General features: G+C 35.5%; 2 protein-coding genes and 1 long non-coding RNA gene across 3 annotated transcripts; all 3 read left to right on the plus strand.

Moving 5' to 3' along the window:
* The first annotated feature begins 376 nt into the window (after positions 1-376).
* LOC110794645 (F-box/FBD/LRR-repeat protein At1g13570) lies at positions 377-7468 on the plus strand. Its single transcript, XM_021999616.2, has 6 exons — positions 377-548; positions 1804-1901; positions 1973-2097; positions 5719-6554; positions 6686-6844; positions 6932-7468. Exons 4-6 carry the CDS (start codon positions 5730-5732, stop codon positions 7235-7237), a joined length of 1290 nt encoding a protein of 429 aa, XP_021855308.1. The 5' UTR covers positions 377-548; positions 1804-1901; positions 1973-2097; positions 5719-5729; the 3' UTR covers positions 7238-7468.
* A 1727-nt stretch (positions 7469-9195) lies between these two features.
* On the plus strand, positions 9196-9525 carry LOC110794660 (uncharacterized). Its single transcript, XM_021999627.1, has one exon. It carries the CDS (start codon positions 9196-9198, stop codon positions 9523-9525), a length of 330 nt encoding a protein of 109 aa, XP_021855319.1.
* A 410-nt stretch (positions 9526-9935) lies between these two features.
* On the plus strand, positions 9936-15748 carry LOC130461189 (uncharacterized). Its single transcript, XR_008921585.1, has 10 exons — positions 9936-10172; positions 10259-10298; positions 10896-11055; positions 11143-11184; positions 11550-11777; positions 13665-13869; positions 13975-14039; positions 14169-14650; positions 14758-15214; positions 15316-15748. It is a non-coding gene; the product is annotated as an uncharacterized lncRNA (long non-coding RNA).
* Positions 15749-19638: the final 3890 nt, after the last annotated feature.

Consider the following 19638-nt stretch of genomic DNA (forward strand, 5'->3'; position numbering starts at 1 on the left):
AAGTAGTTGAAGAAAGTGACGTTTGACATTGATGACTTATAACATTCAATGGATATTCATTTATATTTGAGCTTCATTGATGGCGAGAACTTCAAAGGTCTTCTCATGATGTTTTTTTTAGGTTTTAAGCGACTGCCTTTTATACGGGAGTGAAAAAGGTATACATAAGGAAAAACGCCTGGGAAGTCAAGGTCGGAAAACTTTTATCAACCCCTAGAAACCCAAATAGATTGTGCCTCGCAAACTTTTGCGAAAAAAAAATTAAAAGATTATTTCTCACAAAAAAGCTGGTTTTAAAAAATTATTTTCGGCAAATTTACCAATGTCAAAATAAAATAAAATAAAATAAAATACATTGCTTATTTGCTTGCCGTAGCCCGTAGCTCATAATCTAATAGAGTAAATTACTATCTCCAAATTTCGGCAGTAAATTACTCGTTCAAAATGTAGCCAAAGGAAGAATATTGAACGAAATGTGTAATGCTACTCGAATCAAATACTGGTTTCCATGGTTTCACTGTTCCCTCACCAAGCCGACCTATTCTCCGGTAACATTTCTGTTATTTTCCCTTTATTGCTATATTGTTCAGATTGATGAGAGAAATTAGCAATGTTTGTGTCAATTTTGTTGATAATGATTGGAATTAGCTATTAATATTAGTGATTATATCTTAAATTTAAGTTTTGTCAAATTATGTAATTAGTTTTTTTTTTTTTGAGGGAAAATTATGTAATTAGTTTTGATTGACATGGTTTTTTTTTGGTTTGTTTCTTTGAATTTCTATATATGATGGGTCTTGATGCTAAATTTGGTGATGGGGTTCTAGCTGTTCTGATTCCTGACAAAATGTTAGTTTCTCGAAAATTTTGAAGTCTGTACTAGTAATTGTCTAATTGCTAGTATAAGTTTTCTCTTGATGGATTGGTTTTATTTGAAGATTTCGATCAATGAATGTTGCTTACTTCAACATAAAATTTGATACAAAACAAGAAGTTTTATTTCACTCTACTCATTATGAATAAGGTATCATATAGCACTAGCAATCCTCAAATCTAGAGTTATTGGTTAGATATGTTCGATAGGAAGTCAGTATAACCCGGCCAATAATGTCGGGGTTAACAATTTTCTATAGCTTCATTTTCAGTTGTGTTTTGGTTTCCCAAAGATCATAGGTGAGGTGAGTCAAATTACAAATAATTCTCCAGTATTCTTATGTATAAGTAAAGACTTAGCAGTTGTCGTCATTTGATGGTGTTCATATCTGTATTTGATAGTGAAACCGAGACGATTGATTGAACTTAATTAGCCAAGAAGCTAGACTTTAATCAGTTGTGAGACGAGAACATATTTGAGTGTTGAAGATTGTGACTTTTAGGATATTATGTTCTTAATTGGGAATATATGTCAGCATTTTCTTATGATATATACTGAGTAGTAATGTATATGACCTTCCAAGAGGGGAGCCCTAGATTGCGATTTGGTGGGGGGTTCTAAGTTCTAACGCAGTAACGTCACGTTATGTACTGTTGTCAGAATACGTGTATGATATGTACTGCAGTCGACAGGTTTTTTCAGAATATTTGTATATGCTACATAATGCATTTCTGTTTGAATCAATATAGGCTTACTCTAGTTCTTCGCAAAACAAGGACCTGAAGCTGTACTAGTCTCGTTTTAAATTTCTTTAATTTATACTTTTTTCTCTTTAATTTTCTTTCAAGAAAAACTCCCAACTACATAGTCCACAGGATCCATGTGCGCTATTGCCAATTAATATTACCGCTGATTGGTGAACTTTACAGCTTGAAGAATAAGTTTCGAGGAAAGCTTGGTTAACTCGGAAGGCACCATGGATTTCTTCTGTATTTTTTCAGTCATCCCAAGTTCTGAAGCATTTTTGGTGAGTTTTCTCAGTACACATGTTTATGTTAATATTGGCTTAAGTCTAACCATTGATATCCAATGCCCTAGGTGTGCAATTTATGTAAAAACGGATGTTTCCAAGAGATTCTGGATGGAGAGTTGTCAGGATGCTGGTTTTTTACTTGTCTGGGAGTTAAAATGACGACACTTGCATTTTTTCAATCATTGAAATGGTAACATATCTTACGCTGTTGTTTCTAATTTTTGTTACAATCATTTATGATACCTCTGTACCTATCCAACTGTCTAATATAGTTATAGCAGAGAATTGGGGGCTAGGGTTCAGGCAACCTAATGTGAAACCTATGATAGATTTACGCCATTGGGGTAGTCACCATCTTACATTCTTAGTTTCTTACCTGCTGAAAATAGAAAAAACGTTTTATTAAACATGCCATATTGTCTGATATAGTTTTTCTATCAGGGAACTTGAAAAGGGGTTCAAATCCTTTATTTTTAATCCTTCTCTTGGAATATCCTGTATAGTTTGTAGCAAGACTTATCCTAGTCCATTTTGGTATTGTGTCATCATCTCTGCATGACATATTTTATGGTTCAAAGTTACAATTACTTTTCCTTTCATGTTAAAAAGAACAACCAAAACCAAACAAATAGAAATTTCAAGAGAATTTCGTTTTGCGAAGTGTCAAATTATAACACTAGGAGCGAACATTAGACCTTAGGCGGAAAAACTTAGTAATGCTTCAATGACAACTATTTGAGATTTTAGCCAACTAGGTGGAGAGTTTTAAAGTTAATTAGCCAAATGGTCTGTGCTTTCTTGGAAAATCTTCTGTAAAAGGAAACCAGATTCTTTTCCTTGTAGCTATTCACTCATAATTGAATTTTTTTTCCAAATCTGTGTTAAATGTATTATTATTTATTCAGGTCACAATCTCCTTTAAACCTCTCCTATTTTATGTTGTTGAGAAATTTCAACTTTTATCTCTCTGGAATACTTCTTGCTGCAGTTTTTGGTGGTGATACTGACAAAGATTATCAATGGTATATCTTTTCTTTTGCTGAAATGATTTTTCATACCGAATTTAAATTGTGGATTTTAGCATGATTTATACTTATAGTCAGTTATAGATGTGGTGGTGCTTTTTTATTTATCATAGGTCATGGGCATGTTAAGAATCATAATAACCTAACAGATCTAGAAATGATGCTCCTGATGTCAATGGTTGAGATAACTGTCACTCTTTTGTCTATAAGTTCCCTTTAACCAGTTAAAATGTTTGTCTGTTTCACAGTTCTTGAACTTTATTTGGATTTAACAGTTGGTTGCATGAACTCAAAGAAGTAATATTGTCCGCTTTGGCTCTTTCTTGAATACAGATTATTTAATTTGCTAAATATATTATTTATTTCTCTTGTGATGAACGTGAGAGAGAAACCTTTGTTATTATTGTGGCTTCAGATCTTAAAACAAAGGAAGATTCTTTCTACTTCCATCAACTGTGTTATGCTGTTTATTTACAAATCTATAGGCACTCTTAAGATATATCACGAATATGCGTGTTCCAGTTCCATAATGGTATATATTTTTCACATTTATCTATAATCTTTTGAAACATAGAATTAGAGTTGAGTGTTGTTTCAATGTTTGTCACTTAAGTGTAACCAGTCACAGTTAAATCTTCATGCTTCACAATTTAATTTGCCAAACTGAGCTCTTCAAATAGGGTTAACTATGATATTAGCTTTAATGAAGTTTCATAGACATAAGATCTAGACGATGTTGAGTTGAATTTCTGTGTCCTATAGCATCGTTAAGGTGCCTAGTCAGTAACATAGCCCTACTATGAATCTATGATACTCCAAAATTGATATCCTCATGTATATCACGGCTTCTTTGAATAATGTAGCTGAGGTACGTTTGAGACGTATTTACAGACTGGAAAATTCTGTGACATAATCCTGACTTTGATGTCAACCATTTTCTTTCAGTCCTCAACATTCTCAACTACCATTCAAAATCTTGACCTGTTTAACTTGAAGTTCATCAATTTAAAGTGCGATTTCTAGAGGTTAACTTAGAGTTGACAGTCTTGACACTCTCTGTATTCTGTACTTTTGTCCATCATGACTCCATGGGAATATAATTCCCTGTATTATCTCCTTTCTCATCTATAACCAAAGAGATATGAGTTCCAAAAGTTCTGTCTTTCCTGCTGGTTGTGAACTATGGAGCTGGAGCTTGTGGGTCAAGATGTAGGAAGGTTCAAAGGGATGCTCATGACCAAAGTAATAATAATTGTAACTTGCACACCTGGGTTTCATCCGTAAAGTAATAATTACATAGCAGTTGTTTCCTAATTGAAGTCTGGTAGAGATAGGCTTTATTAGGATGTTATTTCTGATTTTAATTTGTGTGAGACAAAAAATAATAGGACATTGATTAGCGCTCTTGTGTTTAGAGGATTGGTGATCGTTATAATGATCTGTAATTGCCAAAGTCCTAGTGCGTCATTGTTGTGGATTTCTCCCATTTCTCAGGTTTCCATGTATATATGTGTTCCTTTTATGTTATTTTTAGTGTTTTGTGTAGTGTTGTTATTAGGTTATTTACAATCAATGCAGCACCTATCCCCACATAACCCGGTTTCGTCGACAGGTCTCACTTGAATTAAATGTTTTTAATAACTCAATTAAGACTGTTCTTATAGGACTTCTGTTCAAACTTCAAATAACTAGTTTAGAATCCTTGCAAGTTGCAACCTACCTTCTATAGATTGACATAAACCATTAGAGGATTTTCTCATTCTTAGAGATCTGCATCATTATTAAACATCAATAACTCTTGGCATTAAACAAATTGGTTCTTAAAATTATCCCTTTTCCATTTGTTATCTCCTTGGAAACCATTTTAATAACATCATAATCCAGATAATTAATATTTTGTGCAAGAGTCTCATACTCTCATGAGCCTCCATTTCTCTGAGCATTAGAATTACACTACGGTAGGTTCCTAGGGAGTTTCTTTCCCTCTTTAGGTGATCATCTGGTTTAATATATCATCTCTCACTCTTCATTTTTGTAATGGATGATCTGGTGGGTTCCATGGCCTTTTACCTTACCTTTTCTGCAAGTCTAGAAACTGAATTTAGTTTCCCTATGATGCCCCACATTTTCCGTAAGGTAATCGATGTTTCCATTCTCATTAAAGATCTTATAGGAACAATAATCTATATTTATCCATCTTCTATGCACCTCAAATTATAGTCCCTTGTTCTCCTTTCTCTCCCTCTGCCAGCTTACACTCATATTTTTTTCCTTTGTTTTTCTGCCTAGTACTCATGTTTCTGTAGCTTAAGATTGTTTTCAGAGCATAAACTAACTTGTAGGCTGCTTATGAAACATCTCCATGCCGGAAAATCTTCTGTCATTTGGAGCCAACTTTTCAGAAGCAAGCATAAGCATGTCTGTTCTACGTTTCCACCTGTCCCTATTTGTGATTATTCATTAATCAACCATTTGAACTTTTTAACGGCATGATATTTCTGTGAATGTGTAAAGAAATGCTATTATTAAGAGGCATGTCTTTGTTACACCTATAATATGTTCTTTTATTTGTTTCACACTGTGAAAAGAATATGTCATTTACGATCTGACTATTTCCTTTTCTTTGTTTCACCTTCTCGTGTGGAACTTTAAGAAACTTCTGATTTGTAGCATTGAATCACCTATTCACTTTGCAAATTTTTGCTCCTGTAATTATTGAAACAGAACCTTGAGTATCTATTGCTGACTAATGTAGTAGACTTGACCAATTTATGTTGTATTCCCAGTGAGCAAGAACATGGCAAACATGATTTGCCTTTCGAGTTTGGGAGAACAGGATCCATCAGAGTTGACCGTGGATAGGATAAGTGGTCTTCCGTGGATAATCCTAGACATTATTCTCGGGAAGTTGTCAATAAATGATGCTGCCAGGACGAGTATTTTGGCGAAGGATTGGCGATATAAATGGCTATCCATTTCCAAGTTTGTTCTAAATACTGAGGGTCTTAATTGGGATACTGTTTCTAGTATAATTAACAGATTTCTGCTTCAGCATACCTGCTCAATCAAGATATTTTCTCTACGTACTGTTTCTGGCGCATTTCATTATCCTGATTTGTATCATTGGATAAAGTATCTATCAAGACAACATGTTGAGGAAATATCACTTACAGAGGTTGGCATTCGACGCTTTGCTATCCCCTCATCTATGTTCTCTTTCGTGAAGCTAAAGTCATTGATCCTCAAAGGTTGTGCCGTACGCGTTCCAGCTTCTTTCAAAAGGTTCAACTTTCTGTGTGAAATCACTCTAGACAGTGTTTCAATTGATGAAAATAGTTTTGATCGTCTCATCCTTGGGTGCCCTCGCCTGCGGTTGTTACACTTGGAGAGGGTGGTTGGGATACAGCATTTGAGAATCCGTTCACCAAGTCTGCGTGTGTTAAATGTAGATTCTGGATTTTATCAGTACATAGTTATTGAAGATTCTCCATGTTTGGCTACAATTGCTATTGAAGCTAGTTTTCTGCATCAAGAAGGAGCTATTCTTAACTGGAGCATTATTCGTTCCTTGTCTGCTCTGAACTCCCTTCGAAATTTGTGTTTATCAGGACAGTTTGTCAAGGTAATTTCATTTTCCACCTCTCATTTAAATAACTTTTGAGATTAGAAAAAAGGTTTCCACATTTTACTTGTATTTACTGCTGACTTGAATTATGTCTTTTTTTGTTTCAACGTTACCGGGAACATTTTTAGCTCTTGGCTGCTTATAATGTAGTTGAATATATTCCTTTGAGGAATAATACTATGAGGCATCTTTTCCTTTATTCGGTGAGATTTGAGGATATCAAAGTATTCAGGGTTTGCCTTTCACTACTAAGCTCCTCCCCAAACATCAATCATTTCAGATTTGCGGTATGTCACTTTCCTTTTACACTTCCATCTTATGACTAGTTTCTTTGGATGTAATGGTTTCTGCCTTTCTGGTCTTCTATGCTGTAGATTGAATCAGCCAAAGGTCCAAGACTGATCACAGCATTTTTAAAAGAAAACCGAGGACGGTTCTCCTTTCCGAAGCTTGAATCAATGAAAGTGGGATGTCCTGTTGTCAATGGCATGGGATGTACCGTGAACTTCATCGAATTCCTCTGCGCTCATTCCCCAAACCTCAAGTTCTTAAGCATTGAAAAGATAGGAGGACGGACGATGAATGTTACCCGTGTTTCCAAGATGCTCTCTCGGTTCAGGAAATCTTGTCCTCGTGCTACGGTTGTGTATTCGTTTAATGGGCGACAATCATCTCTGTGATCGTCAACAACTGGTGTTTTTGCACCATTATCTCTTTGCAAGCTATCTAGTAGTAAGAAAGACTTTTGTTTTTTGAACTTCAGGACAATTGTTTGATTGCTTTACTAATTTTAAGAATAAAGTTGTGTAATTTGATGTTCTGTTTTTTTGGTGGAAGACATTGTAATGGTGACTATGAATTTTATAGCAGGCTAAGAGTTCTGCATCCAGTAGAGCAGTAATTGTTGTTTCCTCCAGGTTTTTACATGTCCACCAGTCTTTAAATGTAATCCTACATCCTAGTACTAGTACGTACTGCAGGTTGATAGCTCTTGGTTAAAACACTCAAATCAAGCTTGGATTTTGGTTACATGTACTCTCTCCATTCTCTTTTATTTGCTCCATTTGTCTTTTTGTTCTGTCCCAAAATATTGCTCATTTAAAAATGGTAAATTTGCCAAATACAACCTATTAAAGTTCACTATTTGCCAATTACAACCTCAAATTTCTAATTTTGTCAATTACAACCTTAAACTTGTACATCTATTTTAAATTACAACCCGAAATTAGTTTCCGGCAAAAATCACCGGAAGATGATGTCATAACGTTATTAAAAAAAACTTACGAAGTACATAATATCTATAAAAAAAACAATTATTTTAATTTTTTTTGTTTTAATTCTTATTTATCATTTTAATTTTTTTTATAGAAATTATGTATTTTTTTTTAATAACATTATGACATCATTTTTCGGTGATTTTTGCCGGAAAATAAATTCCGGTTGTAATCTAAAATGGATGTATAAGTTTAAGGTTGTAATTGGCAAAAGTAAAAACTTAAGGTTGTAATTGACAAATAGAGAACTTTATGAGGTTGTATTTGGCAAATTTTCCTTTAAAAATACTCTTGGGACAACAACTTTGGCTCTTACATAAGTTACATTAGTCTGTGCCCGTACATTAACACGTGTTTTTTATAAAATAAATAGAGCATTAATTTTAGTTTCCTTCTTTATTCATATTATTATTTAAATTGACTTTTGTTTGTTTATTTCCCTCTTGTTGATATTTAAAATTTCATGCTTTGGTAGTTTCCTATTTGGTTTATCTTTAATTTAAGGGAATTAAGGGTGATGACGTGGAGTAGTTGTGATTTGACAATTGGGGTTTTGGAGCCCTCACGTTAACCACCACTCCGCTTTAATAATATAGATTTGGTTCCACAATTTTTGTCTCTTCTCAAGTCCACCCACTCAACTTTCAACAAAGCATATTCGAACTTCGAAGCATGCGGCAAAAAATTAAGGGCGGAGGAAGTACCGAAGTACCAGCCTACCATGTACGCCCACCTATCTAATAAATATGGTGTCGGAGTGCCATGTTTGGTTTCAAAAAGATTGTGCGACTCATCCATTCACTATGGTTCAAACTCACCCTTTAGCCAAATGAAACCGTTTCAAACTAAAATCGATTAACCCGACCCCAAAACCGAACCGTCAACACGAATTGACACCTGTAGGCTGTAGTACTGCATTGCGTTTGTTACACTTGGATTACTATTTAAAAATGGCAAAATTGTTAAAAAGTACCTTGTTTTTGTCTCAATTAGGAAAATAGTACCTTAACTTTCTTATTTTGTCAAATAGTACCTTGAATTAAAATACTTTATTAAAAATGGGACCTTACTCCAACATTCCGGGCAAAATCAACCTTTTCCGGCCAATTTTTCAATTTTCCCTCCAAACTATTGTGCGTGTGCAACAAACAAGCCAAAAAATCACGCGCCTTTGCTTACCTCTTATAAGAACAACAACAACAACAACAACACCTAGACAAGACTTAAAGATCTACAACCGTTTATTTTGGAGGGAAGCAACAAGTTTATTGGGGGAAACCAACTGAATTCAAGATCCAAAGGTATTATTTTCTTCTTGTTGCAATAAACTGAAATTGATTGCTTGTAATTGATTCCCATTACAGATGTCTTCCCATTCTCATTCATCTCTTCGAAGATTTCGCACTACATGTGACTGTGGAATTCCTTATGATGGGCCATTAAAGGCGTGGACAATGGAAAACCCAGGAAGAGAGTTCATAACCTGCAAGTTCTATGACTATGCAACTGGAAGAAGGGGATGCAAGTTTTTTGAGTGGGTGGACGAAGGTATCCTTTACTGGCAGAAGGATATTACCAACCAATTGCTACTTGAAAAGAAAATTTTCCAATCCCAAATTGATTTACTCAAGAGGGAAATCAGTAGGCATGAGGAAGATGGTGTGGTTGAGGTTTTAATGTTGACTGCAATGTGAAGCAGAAATGCAGAGGAGTAAATGAGAAGAAGTGAAGAGGAAAGGACGTTTGAATGTGGTTTGTTGTTTAGAGCGTGTCCTCACGCGTTTATTTCCCTCCCAAGTTGTGCCAATGAACGGAATGAATGGCCGGTAAATTGAAAAATTGGCCGGAATATGGCAGTAAGGTCCCATTTTTAATAAAGTATTTTAATTCAAGGTACTATTTGACAAAATAAGAAAGTTAAGGTACTATTTTACTAATCCTAACCCTTTTAAAAGCAAGAGATGGCTCCCAATTTTCCTTAAGAATAGTGTAATTACGAGCCTGCCCTTGAATTCCTTCCTGAATTACCACCTCACCCTGATCACTCTGTCTGGAAAAAGATACTCTGTAAATGCTTACTTCTTTCTTCGTGCTTCTGCTTTCCTCTCTCCCCTCACATGCCTTTGGTACCTCCACCCTCTTCTCTCCCATGCCGTTGGTAATTATCTTTCTCTTATCTTTCTCTGGGTTTGATTTCATTTTTATTTGCACAAATCGATTTCCCAAATACTCTAATTTGCTGATTCAAATGGCTTTGAGAGAGCTTGAGGCGAAAGATTAGGGTTTCAAAATGAGATGGATCGGGGCTCGCATTCATTTGACTTGGACGATGTTGAGGAAGGTCCGTGTTTCTCATTCAAGATTTGGTTTGTTTTTCTTTTTCAACCGTTTGTATCTTCTCATTGATTTTGTTTCTTCATTTTTTAGGGTTTATCAGTTTGAGCATCAATGGAACCTACTGCTAAAGGTATTTCTTCCATTTTTCACTTGAATGTATTAATTTAATTTGAAGTTTTGGTAATTGCAGTAATTGTATCTCTCAATTTCAAAAGCTTAGCCCAAAACCATCTTTGGCACTGCAAAAGCTCTGGAACTCAACTTTTAGACTCTTTGTAAATCTTGCGCAATGTAAATAATATGCAAAAAGAAGTGAGAAAATAGGTGGTGATTGCCGTTAAGCTGTAATATAACAAGGCTGCTGGAATTTTTCTTCAAAAAAAAAAAAAAAAGAAGGTTGTTGCAACTAATCTGTAAGACATAGCATCCAGCAATTTAAAACTGTTGGAACTAAATCAACTATCTGAATTTTGGCAAACAAATTTGGACCATTATGGAAGGAATCCGAAGAGTATAAAACAGCTATTTTCTCATAAAACCTTAATATGGGACTATTTAGTTTTATTTACTGCTCCAATACTCTAAACTTCAAACAATATGGCTTTTTATCTACCCAACAAAAATCTAATACTCAGATTCTCAGCCAAAAATAAAAACTCTAAACTTCAAACAATATGGCTTGTATTGTACAGTGATTAACTTGTTTGAGCTTCTCGGTTCATTTTAGCAAGGAGGCAGTCAGGCAGGACATGTCGAGGAGTGAAAATTGAGAGTGGTCTCTCTGTCCCCACCCCAACCACTGTCACCAGTTCCTGAAGGCGGTTCTCCTAGGGGCTTTGTTTCCGACAATGGGCATTTTAGTGCTTCGACTTTCTGAGTCTGCCGTTGTATGCACTTTCTCGTCTTATCTCTACTTGTTTATTTAATTATTATTATTATTGCTTCTGATCATGGGGCTTCACTTCTAATTGCAGGGGTCAAGATTATTTCCTGAATCTAATGAAAAATCTACAGAGGTGATTCATTTTAGCCATTTTCATCGACCTGACATTATGTTCCATGTGTATGATGTACTATACTGAGGATAATATCAGTACAAATTTCTCTAGGAAGTGTTTGATAGGTTCTTGTAGAAGAGTTAGGGATAACCATGTATTACTGTGCTAGCATTATGGGTAATTTTCCATGTGATTCATTTTACTCGTGCTCCCTGATGAGAGGAGGTACATCGAAACTGAGATACTTCCTCTGCTTTACTTTAGTTAGTATAAATTTCCATGTTTGTTTGAAACACAATGTAATCCTTAGTAACATAGCTTTTGTCGGATACAAAGGAACTCCATTTGTAAATTAGCTTATCCAAACTGTAAACTGTGTGCAGATTTCTTGGAGCTGGCACTGCAGTATGGAAAAATTGGGCTGTGGAATCCTGTTGGTATTACTCAGATGGTGAAGTGTGTCATACAAATCAAGACCGAGTTAGTTGTCAACTAACTCGTTTTGCATCTGAAATTGAAGGGCTTGGTGCAAGGTTATTTCTCTAGATCTTTCCGAGCTGCAAAATTTATCTATTTCCGAGCTGCCCTTCCCAGAAAATCACATTATGGAGGTATCAGTTTTGTTTTATCTATTTCTAATCCAATAAATACTGCGTATACTATTCAGATTTGCATTGAGTCAAGACTGATACTTTTTTTCCCTGTAACATATTTTGGGTTGTCCATCTAAAATTCTGTACCATTCACCAGATAGTATGTTGTACTAAAGAAAGATAGAGCGAGTTAAGAGATTAGCCTTCTATATATGCATAAATCATAATCATGCAACTGATCCCAAACTGAAACAAAACATTGAATTAGCCTTTTTCATTTGTATCTTGTCCTGCACCCACCATCTCTTCCTTGACTTCTTTATCTCCTCCTTCCTTCTCATTCCTTTTCCCTGAAACTTGATGCCATGTTGCTATCGAAATTAGACCTTGAAAATGTCGCTAAGCAGCCTACTATGCTCGAGGTACTTGCATTCGTTATATGATGTATCTATGGTTTTCGGCTGGTGTATCTATGGGATTTAGTTGATGTATTTATGGTTCTTAGTTGATGTATCTTCCATACTTGATGTAACCATGATTTATGAGGATCGGGAAGAGAAATATGAAGCATCAACCATTTTAGACTTAAAATTTGAACACTTGATAAAATTCCGATCAAAATTTACCTACAAATAGGATTAAATTAATTGTGCATATTCAGAGCCTTATTTTGGTTCATTCTCTTATCTTCCCTCAAACCCTGAACTTTTTCAAACTTTATAGGTCTTTTTATTTAAATTTCAATTTTTTTGGGGTTTGAGGCTTCAAATTGGGGTTTATATTTTCGATCATGTAATATCGATATTTTTGAGGGTTTTTATGCTTCAGATTAGGGTTTATGTTTCCTATCATGTAAATATTTCAATTTGTGAATTGGAGAGAAGGATCACTAACTATCGTGATTTTTGTATCAGAATTGATTTAGTATATTTTCCCTGTTTTAGATGATTATCAGCTTCACAGCTTGTCATGTTTAGCTCCCTTGTATTAACTTCTGTAGCCTCTAAAATTTTTCCGAATCAGCCTGTGACTAGGGCTTGTGCTCTCTTTGGTTTCTGGTTTGTTTTCTTTCCGTTGCAGATCATTTGCAAAGGAATATTTTAAGTCATTGGCTGACCAAAACCGCATATGTGGTATTTAGGGAAAAAACATGACTGGAAGCTGCAGAATGAAACATGTGCTTTGGTGAAATTCATGAACGGAAATATGTGTGAAGGTTTGTGGTTATTCTGTGAGAATTATGAGAAATAACCTGGCACCCGTGTAGATCAAGGCCAAGGGATAAAGTCCCAATGTTGGCTATAGTATGGGGTTCATGGGATTTTCCCAAAGTGAATTTCCATAGACATGGGGTCCTGCTCCCTTTACGTTGGTGCATTAACTGCTTGAAATCACCGCCTTTGTCATTGAGACAATACATTCCCGTTACTCAAAGATTCCTGTGAATTGTGTACTCCCCTACTCAAAACTTGAACCCATCTCCGAAGAAGTTACTAAGTGCAGACTGCAGAGTGAGTAAACAAAGTACATCTTTATATTAATCCTTGAAATGTTGTTCTGTCATCGGTTGAGGTGAGAATCCCATGAGGGAGTGTATTGTCTCTTCATGAAAAAGGCGGTGATTTCAGTTGTCTAAAATGACTGTCTCTCGAACGTTCTATCTTAAGGCTTGAGTTGTAGTTGCCAACAGAATCTCCCGTTTGGCAGATATCCACGTTTACTTTAAACTTTACATGTTCTTGTAAATAGATAGTTTACAGAAGAAACTCTGAGTGACGGTATTTTCATCAGAATACTATATATATGCTGGTGTATGGTTGCAAGACTGTTTTATTCGACGTCCTGCAAAGGAGAGGAAATGTACTTATTTCATAGAATTCTCTTAATTGCAATGTTTATTTGCAGGCTATTGTTGAGTTGCTTGAGGAAGAAAATGTCCACATTCCTTCATGGATCTGCTTTAGCTCTGTCGATGGCAAGCACGCCTCATTGGGAGAATTCGAAGAATCTCTTAATATTATCAATAAGAGTACAAAGGTTACGATTAATTGTAGGAATAAACTGTGCACCACCACTCTATGTTGATGGTCTAATTCCCAAATTTAAGAAGGTAAACACTGCACCCAATGTAATTAAAATCTATTGAAAAGCCTGCTTGAGTTACAAGTTTTCCATGGGATTTTAATTGGCTTCCTTTTCCTATTACGGTTGACAGACAAGTTGATAGCAGTTTATCCGAACAATGGCGAGATATGGGATGGCAAAGCAAAGAGATGGTTGGTGAGACACTTGCTTGAGCTTCCTCTAATTTTATACATGTTTTTTTGTTTAATGATGACATTAACTGACATTTGTATCTCAAAGACGATCATAATGATTTCCATTGTGCTGTTTGTTTCAACATTGCAGCCACCCCAACGTAACCTACCCTGTTGACCTATAATATAAAGATCTTCTGATGCTGGTTGCTTTGGAACGTTGGATAGGAAAAGAAGGACTTGTAACATACTAATCAAAAGGGAATTTCGGTATGGGGTTGGATCATCAGTCCATGTGATGACTCCCCTTACTAGTAAAGGGATGCTATGGGTACTGCTCTCGTTATCATCGGCGGATATGTCTCTTTTCTTTGTGTGGCTCTTTCTCTACTGTTATAGAATTGGCTCTTTTCTTAATTAATGAATTCTTAATGGGAGAGAACACCAGGCTAGGGATGTCTCATATGTCAGTAGCAGTGAACATGACAGCAAGGCCAGGTGGGCGAACATTCTTCTTGCCTGGTCTTTTTTATTTATAGGTATGTTAATGTTCCGAAGGACGGTGATTTTGGATTATTAGCTTTAAGATGGTCAAGAGATTGGCTATTCGTCACTCCACTCCTTTTCTTCCATGTTAGTAAGTTTATGTTTGAGTTTATTCGTAATGTTCAAAAATGGTTGTATCTGGCTCAAGAAGTAATACCCTAATGTACTAATGTGTTTTTGTGGTGTTGGTGAAGGCTATGAAAAACCCAAGAAGTAGCTGCTGATGCTGCTGATTTATTCGTTGCGTATCGTGGCTGCTACTGATTTATCTGTCGATGTTGCTGATTTATTCATTGCGTATTCCGATCAGCTGATGCAACCTGATTTCTCAGTTTGTTTTAACAATAATATAGGTCTCCCCTTTCTTTAATCTTATTTCTCAACCTTAGTTTTTAATTTTTCTATTTGTGTTTTTCTTTTCAAAATAGGTGTCAAATAGCTTGTATTCATTCACATGTGATCAGGTTGTAAATAGAGAAAGGAAAATGTTGTAAATGGGAGACCTACATTGTTGTTAAAAATGATTTGACTACTTTTAATACCCTATACATGGGTTTCAGAGGGAAGAAAGGAGAGTCCCGAAGGTCCATGACAATGCAGATACTATAAGGAAGGCTTTAAATCTCGGAGTTAGTGTGAAAATTATTACTGGTATGTCCACCTCAACGGTAAGAACAATATTTATGGATTGTATACACTATAAGGTAATGAAAATGAATTTCCTTTGCTACAATGGTTGAAATTTTTATCAGGTGGTCAACTAGCAGTAGGAAAAGAAACTGGTCGTCGCTTGGGCATGGGTACCAACATGTGACATTTTAATATAATCCAGAGCATAAATATGAAATTGTCAAGTGATTGCAAGCTCAGAAATATATTTGTGGAATGACTGGTGATGAAGTGGATGATGCCCCAACTCTTAAGAAGGCTGTCATTGGGGTAGTTGTTGCTGATGCAGCAGATGTTGCCGTAGTGCTTCAGATATTGTGGTCTCTGCCTTTTCATTAGTGTTGTATTCACAAGTAGAGCAATCTTACAGAGAAAGAAAAATCACACTATATGTTTTATCTTAGAAACATAACCCAATTTAATTTCTTTCTTCAAATCTTATAGTCCTCTTTGTACGAAGTATATATTTTGCAAGATACTCCATTTCACAACCAATCAAAGGTTTACATGACAGACATAGGCAACATTTATTTAAATAACACTTTAAGCTTCTATGACTTTACCTTATAAGGTTTTTGCTATTTTTCTGCCTGGCCTGCAGATTTATGTTGTTTCTATCACTATTCATATTGTATAAATTACTTTCTGTCTTTTGAGATGTTGATTTTATCAGTCGTGAAGTCCTTGTGTGCTGGTATTATTTATTTCGTAGTTGTTTCCTTACACTTTTCCTTTCTAAATGACAGCTTGGCTCTCATATGGAAATTTGATTTCTCACCCTTCATTGGTTCTAATCATTGCCATTCTCAATGATGGTATAAAATAATAGTTTGTAGGCATCTTCGGCTCTAATGAACATTATTGGAGAGATTGGTCGCGTTTTGCGAATTCGAGGTACTTTAGAACACTTTTTTGTGAATTTACGCATGTCCATTGATTAAAAACGATTATGCGGAGTACATTTTTTTTTTTTAGTTTTATCCGTATTTTTTTCTCTGTTTTCATGTAATACTTTTTGACGACAAAGTAATACTCGAAGATCCAATTGAGAGGTACATATCACACATTTTCTGGTAGAATCCAGTAATATTCTGAAAAATGAGACTATATTATTAAGTTGTTTGATTTTAGGTTAGTTTTCTATGCGTTTTTTGCTTTTGATTGAATTTCTTTTTCCTTTTGAGGGTAAAGAATAGAAAAGGGGGAATATTGACGGTGGCGGATATTTTTTTGTTAGTTGTAGTTACTCTGTTTAAGGTTTAGGGTTGCTACACTCATAGGGTTTCGGGTTTATGCTTATGAATTGGGAAAGTTAGATTTTCCCTATACACCCGACTCTTCTTTCTCTCCCTCCTTTTGTTTGTTTTCTCTATGTGGGTTGTATGCGAAAAAGGTTCAGCCTTTTGGTTCTGTACAATTTTAGTAAAAGTTGTCTACTTGACTATCCAGGAAAAGGATTTTGCCTATGCAAATCTTCAGTAGAACTTTGGCACTTTATTTAGGATATAGTTGTAACTGTTGTGTATACCATGTTCAAACCCGATGTTAGTCACAATATATATGATCTTGTGCAGAAGAAAAATCATGAAGTGAAATTGTGTCAGTTTTCATCTCTATTGATCTTGAAAGAGACATCATTGAACAAGTCTTTGAGTATGTATAAGGTACTGACTAGAGTCTTCTGCCTTTTTCTAAACCAATGCCCTTTTTAGTGTGAAGGAAAGATAAATGATGTGAAAAAAGGCTTCTTCTGAGCCAACTATTCCATTCTAAGGGTGTTCTTTAGTTTATTGATAAATGATGCATGTGGATACTTGAGGCATGAAATTTCTACAGCTTTTCTTGGTGATGCCCTTCTTTTATGTGTTGGTCGCATTATCTTCTCATAATTCTTAGTATGGTATTGCTTATTAAAATATACACGCAAGATAGTCTCAAATCTCACTTTCTTTGCTTCAGCTAAATGCAGAGTTCCACCCAAATTAAATTGATTGGATTAACTGGTGTTCCAGAAGAGATACGAAAAATTACTCGTGCATACAGAGTGTATAACAAGAAGACAACAGAGGAAGGATCAGTTTATCTTGTTGGCCACTCTATAGTCATGTATGTGCAAATTCAGTACCTTATTGCTTCTCTAGGCTCACTTTTACTTTTTGATTGATTCATCATTGGACTGTCGAGCTAGGCGTTTCCCATTTTCATTTTCCTGTTGTTATATACTCTGTATTTGAAAAGAAGATTATTGGTTATGACCCCTGAATCCCTGATTAGTGTCCTTGCTATTTTCTGTTTGAAGTCAATGTAAGACATGATGATGTTCCTCTTATCACTTGATCCTATTTCTGTTGTCTCCAAGAGAAGATGACCATGTTATAAATGAGCTTTGCTACAAGTATGCAAGTGTCGGGCATGAGCTCTGTGAATTCTGTTGTGTGTTTATGACCTAAATTAAAAGTAACTTTAGAGACCATATCCATGTCAGTGTCAGTTATTCGACATGGATACATAAGGTGAACTGGAAGTCCCTGGTAGCAGTAGCGTAACTAATATATGGAGTACTTGATTGAAGAGGATAAGATTTTCTTTCTGTCTGCCTAAGTTTCTTGTGAATTGATGCCTATTCCAAGGATGTTATGCTAGGTTTGGATTTTTAGTGTATTTTGAAGAGTACAATTGGTTTTGATGGTGAATGTTGGGTGGTTATGATGAAGGCTCATAGGGATAAAGTAGTCTTTGAAATTGGTCATGAGTACTCTATAATGATATTTTGAGTCGTGCGTATTCATCGTTGTTAGATTATACGGAGTATGTAGAACAAGTAATGCCACTAATATTCTTAAATAGTTTAGTAGTACAGATTATGTAGAACAAGTAATGTCCTGCACTAAAAAAGGGCCGAAGATATTCTTATAATTTAGTAGTATAGATTATTTTTGTGTTGGACTCTGAAATTAGTTTGAATAATAAAAATCTTTATGAAACAATGTGTTTCAGTGATCATATGGTGAGCACTACTGGTAGCTTTAACACCAAGTCAATCTTAGTGGTGTGCCATTGTGCGTCTTTTTCTACTTAATGTGCTTGCGTCTCTTCGAAAACCCAATTCAAGTATGTTTTTAAAGCGAACCGGCCTTAATATGGGGGATATGTCATGTATGTCGGCCAATTATCCGTTTTCATATTTGTTCCTCTTCCTCTCTCCCATTATCATTCCTAATCCTCTCCCTCTCTCCCATTATCCCCCCCCCCCATGTAAGGAAGAGTCATGTGAGCTAATTGAGTCTACAAAACACGTATGGAGGGAGTTAATATTCACAAGGTAGCTTCTTGCTTGATGAGTTAAGAAGAACAAGGAGATGACCTTTGCATCCACTGCGAATCCCTCAGTTCCTGTAAAAGTTTACAAAATACATACATGAAACAACGAATAACGTCCAACAACCTTCAAATTGAATTTTTTCCTATCTTGTACTCCTGACTCCCCAATTATGAGTTTTATCATTGACGATAACAGGGCCTAAGTATCATTTGTATGTGTATTTATTCCTAAATCCAAATCAAATCTTCACAATACGTTTGCATTATCCATAAGTATTTTGCACAGATCTTTTACGTAAACCTATTTACATCATAGATTTTTATATCTTGGGGGACCGTGCGCGCTAGCGCACGGGTCAACAACTAGTTGAAGAAAAAAAAAAGGTATTTTTTTTGACAAATTTGCCTTTAAAAATAGCACTAGTTTAAACCCCATTACAAACCGAGGAAGTCTTGGCCTCAAGTGACTTGTGTCCATATGGACACAAGTGGCTTGTAATTGGTACCCGGCTACCCGCTAATTTGGTATTGGCACTAAGACTAGTATGATATTGGTATACCAATACATTGCTAAGAAGTACCAATACAAATTATTTGTGTTATTAGTACTGACATATGCTGTGTTGGTACTAAAAATAATTGTGTTTGAGTCACTTGTGTCCATATGGACACAAGCCACTCCAATGGCGAGGAAGTCTTTGTCACAAGTGACTTGTGTCCATATTGGACACAAGTGAGTACCAATACAGAATTTGGAGTACCAATACAGAATATGTTAGTACCAATACAAATTATGTGAATACCAATAATAACACATATGACTTATATTGGTGGTATTTCTAAGCAATTTTGCATTTTGGTACTGACATATTATGTGTTGGTACTCAAGATGATTGTATTTGGATCACTTGTGTCCATGTGGACACAAGTCACTTGAGGTTTAGAAACCCTCCTCCAATGGCTAAGACCTTATTTGGTTGGGAGGAATTGAAAGGAAAAGAAAAGAAAGGAAAGGTCAAATAAAGTTTCCTGTATTTGGTACAAATAATTATACGGGAAGTGGAAGGAAAGGAAGGAAATTGAAA

Source organism: Spinacia oleracea, chromosome 5, assembly GCF_020520425.1.
Source record: "Spinacia oleracea cultivar Varoflay chromosome 5, BTI_SOV_V1, whole genome shotgun sequence".
Lineage (NCBI taxonomy): Eukaryota > Viridiplantae > Streptophyta > Magnoliopsida > Caryophyllales > Amaranthaceae > Spinacia > Spinacia oleracea.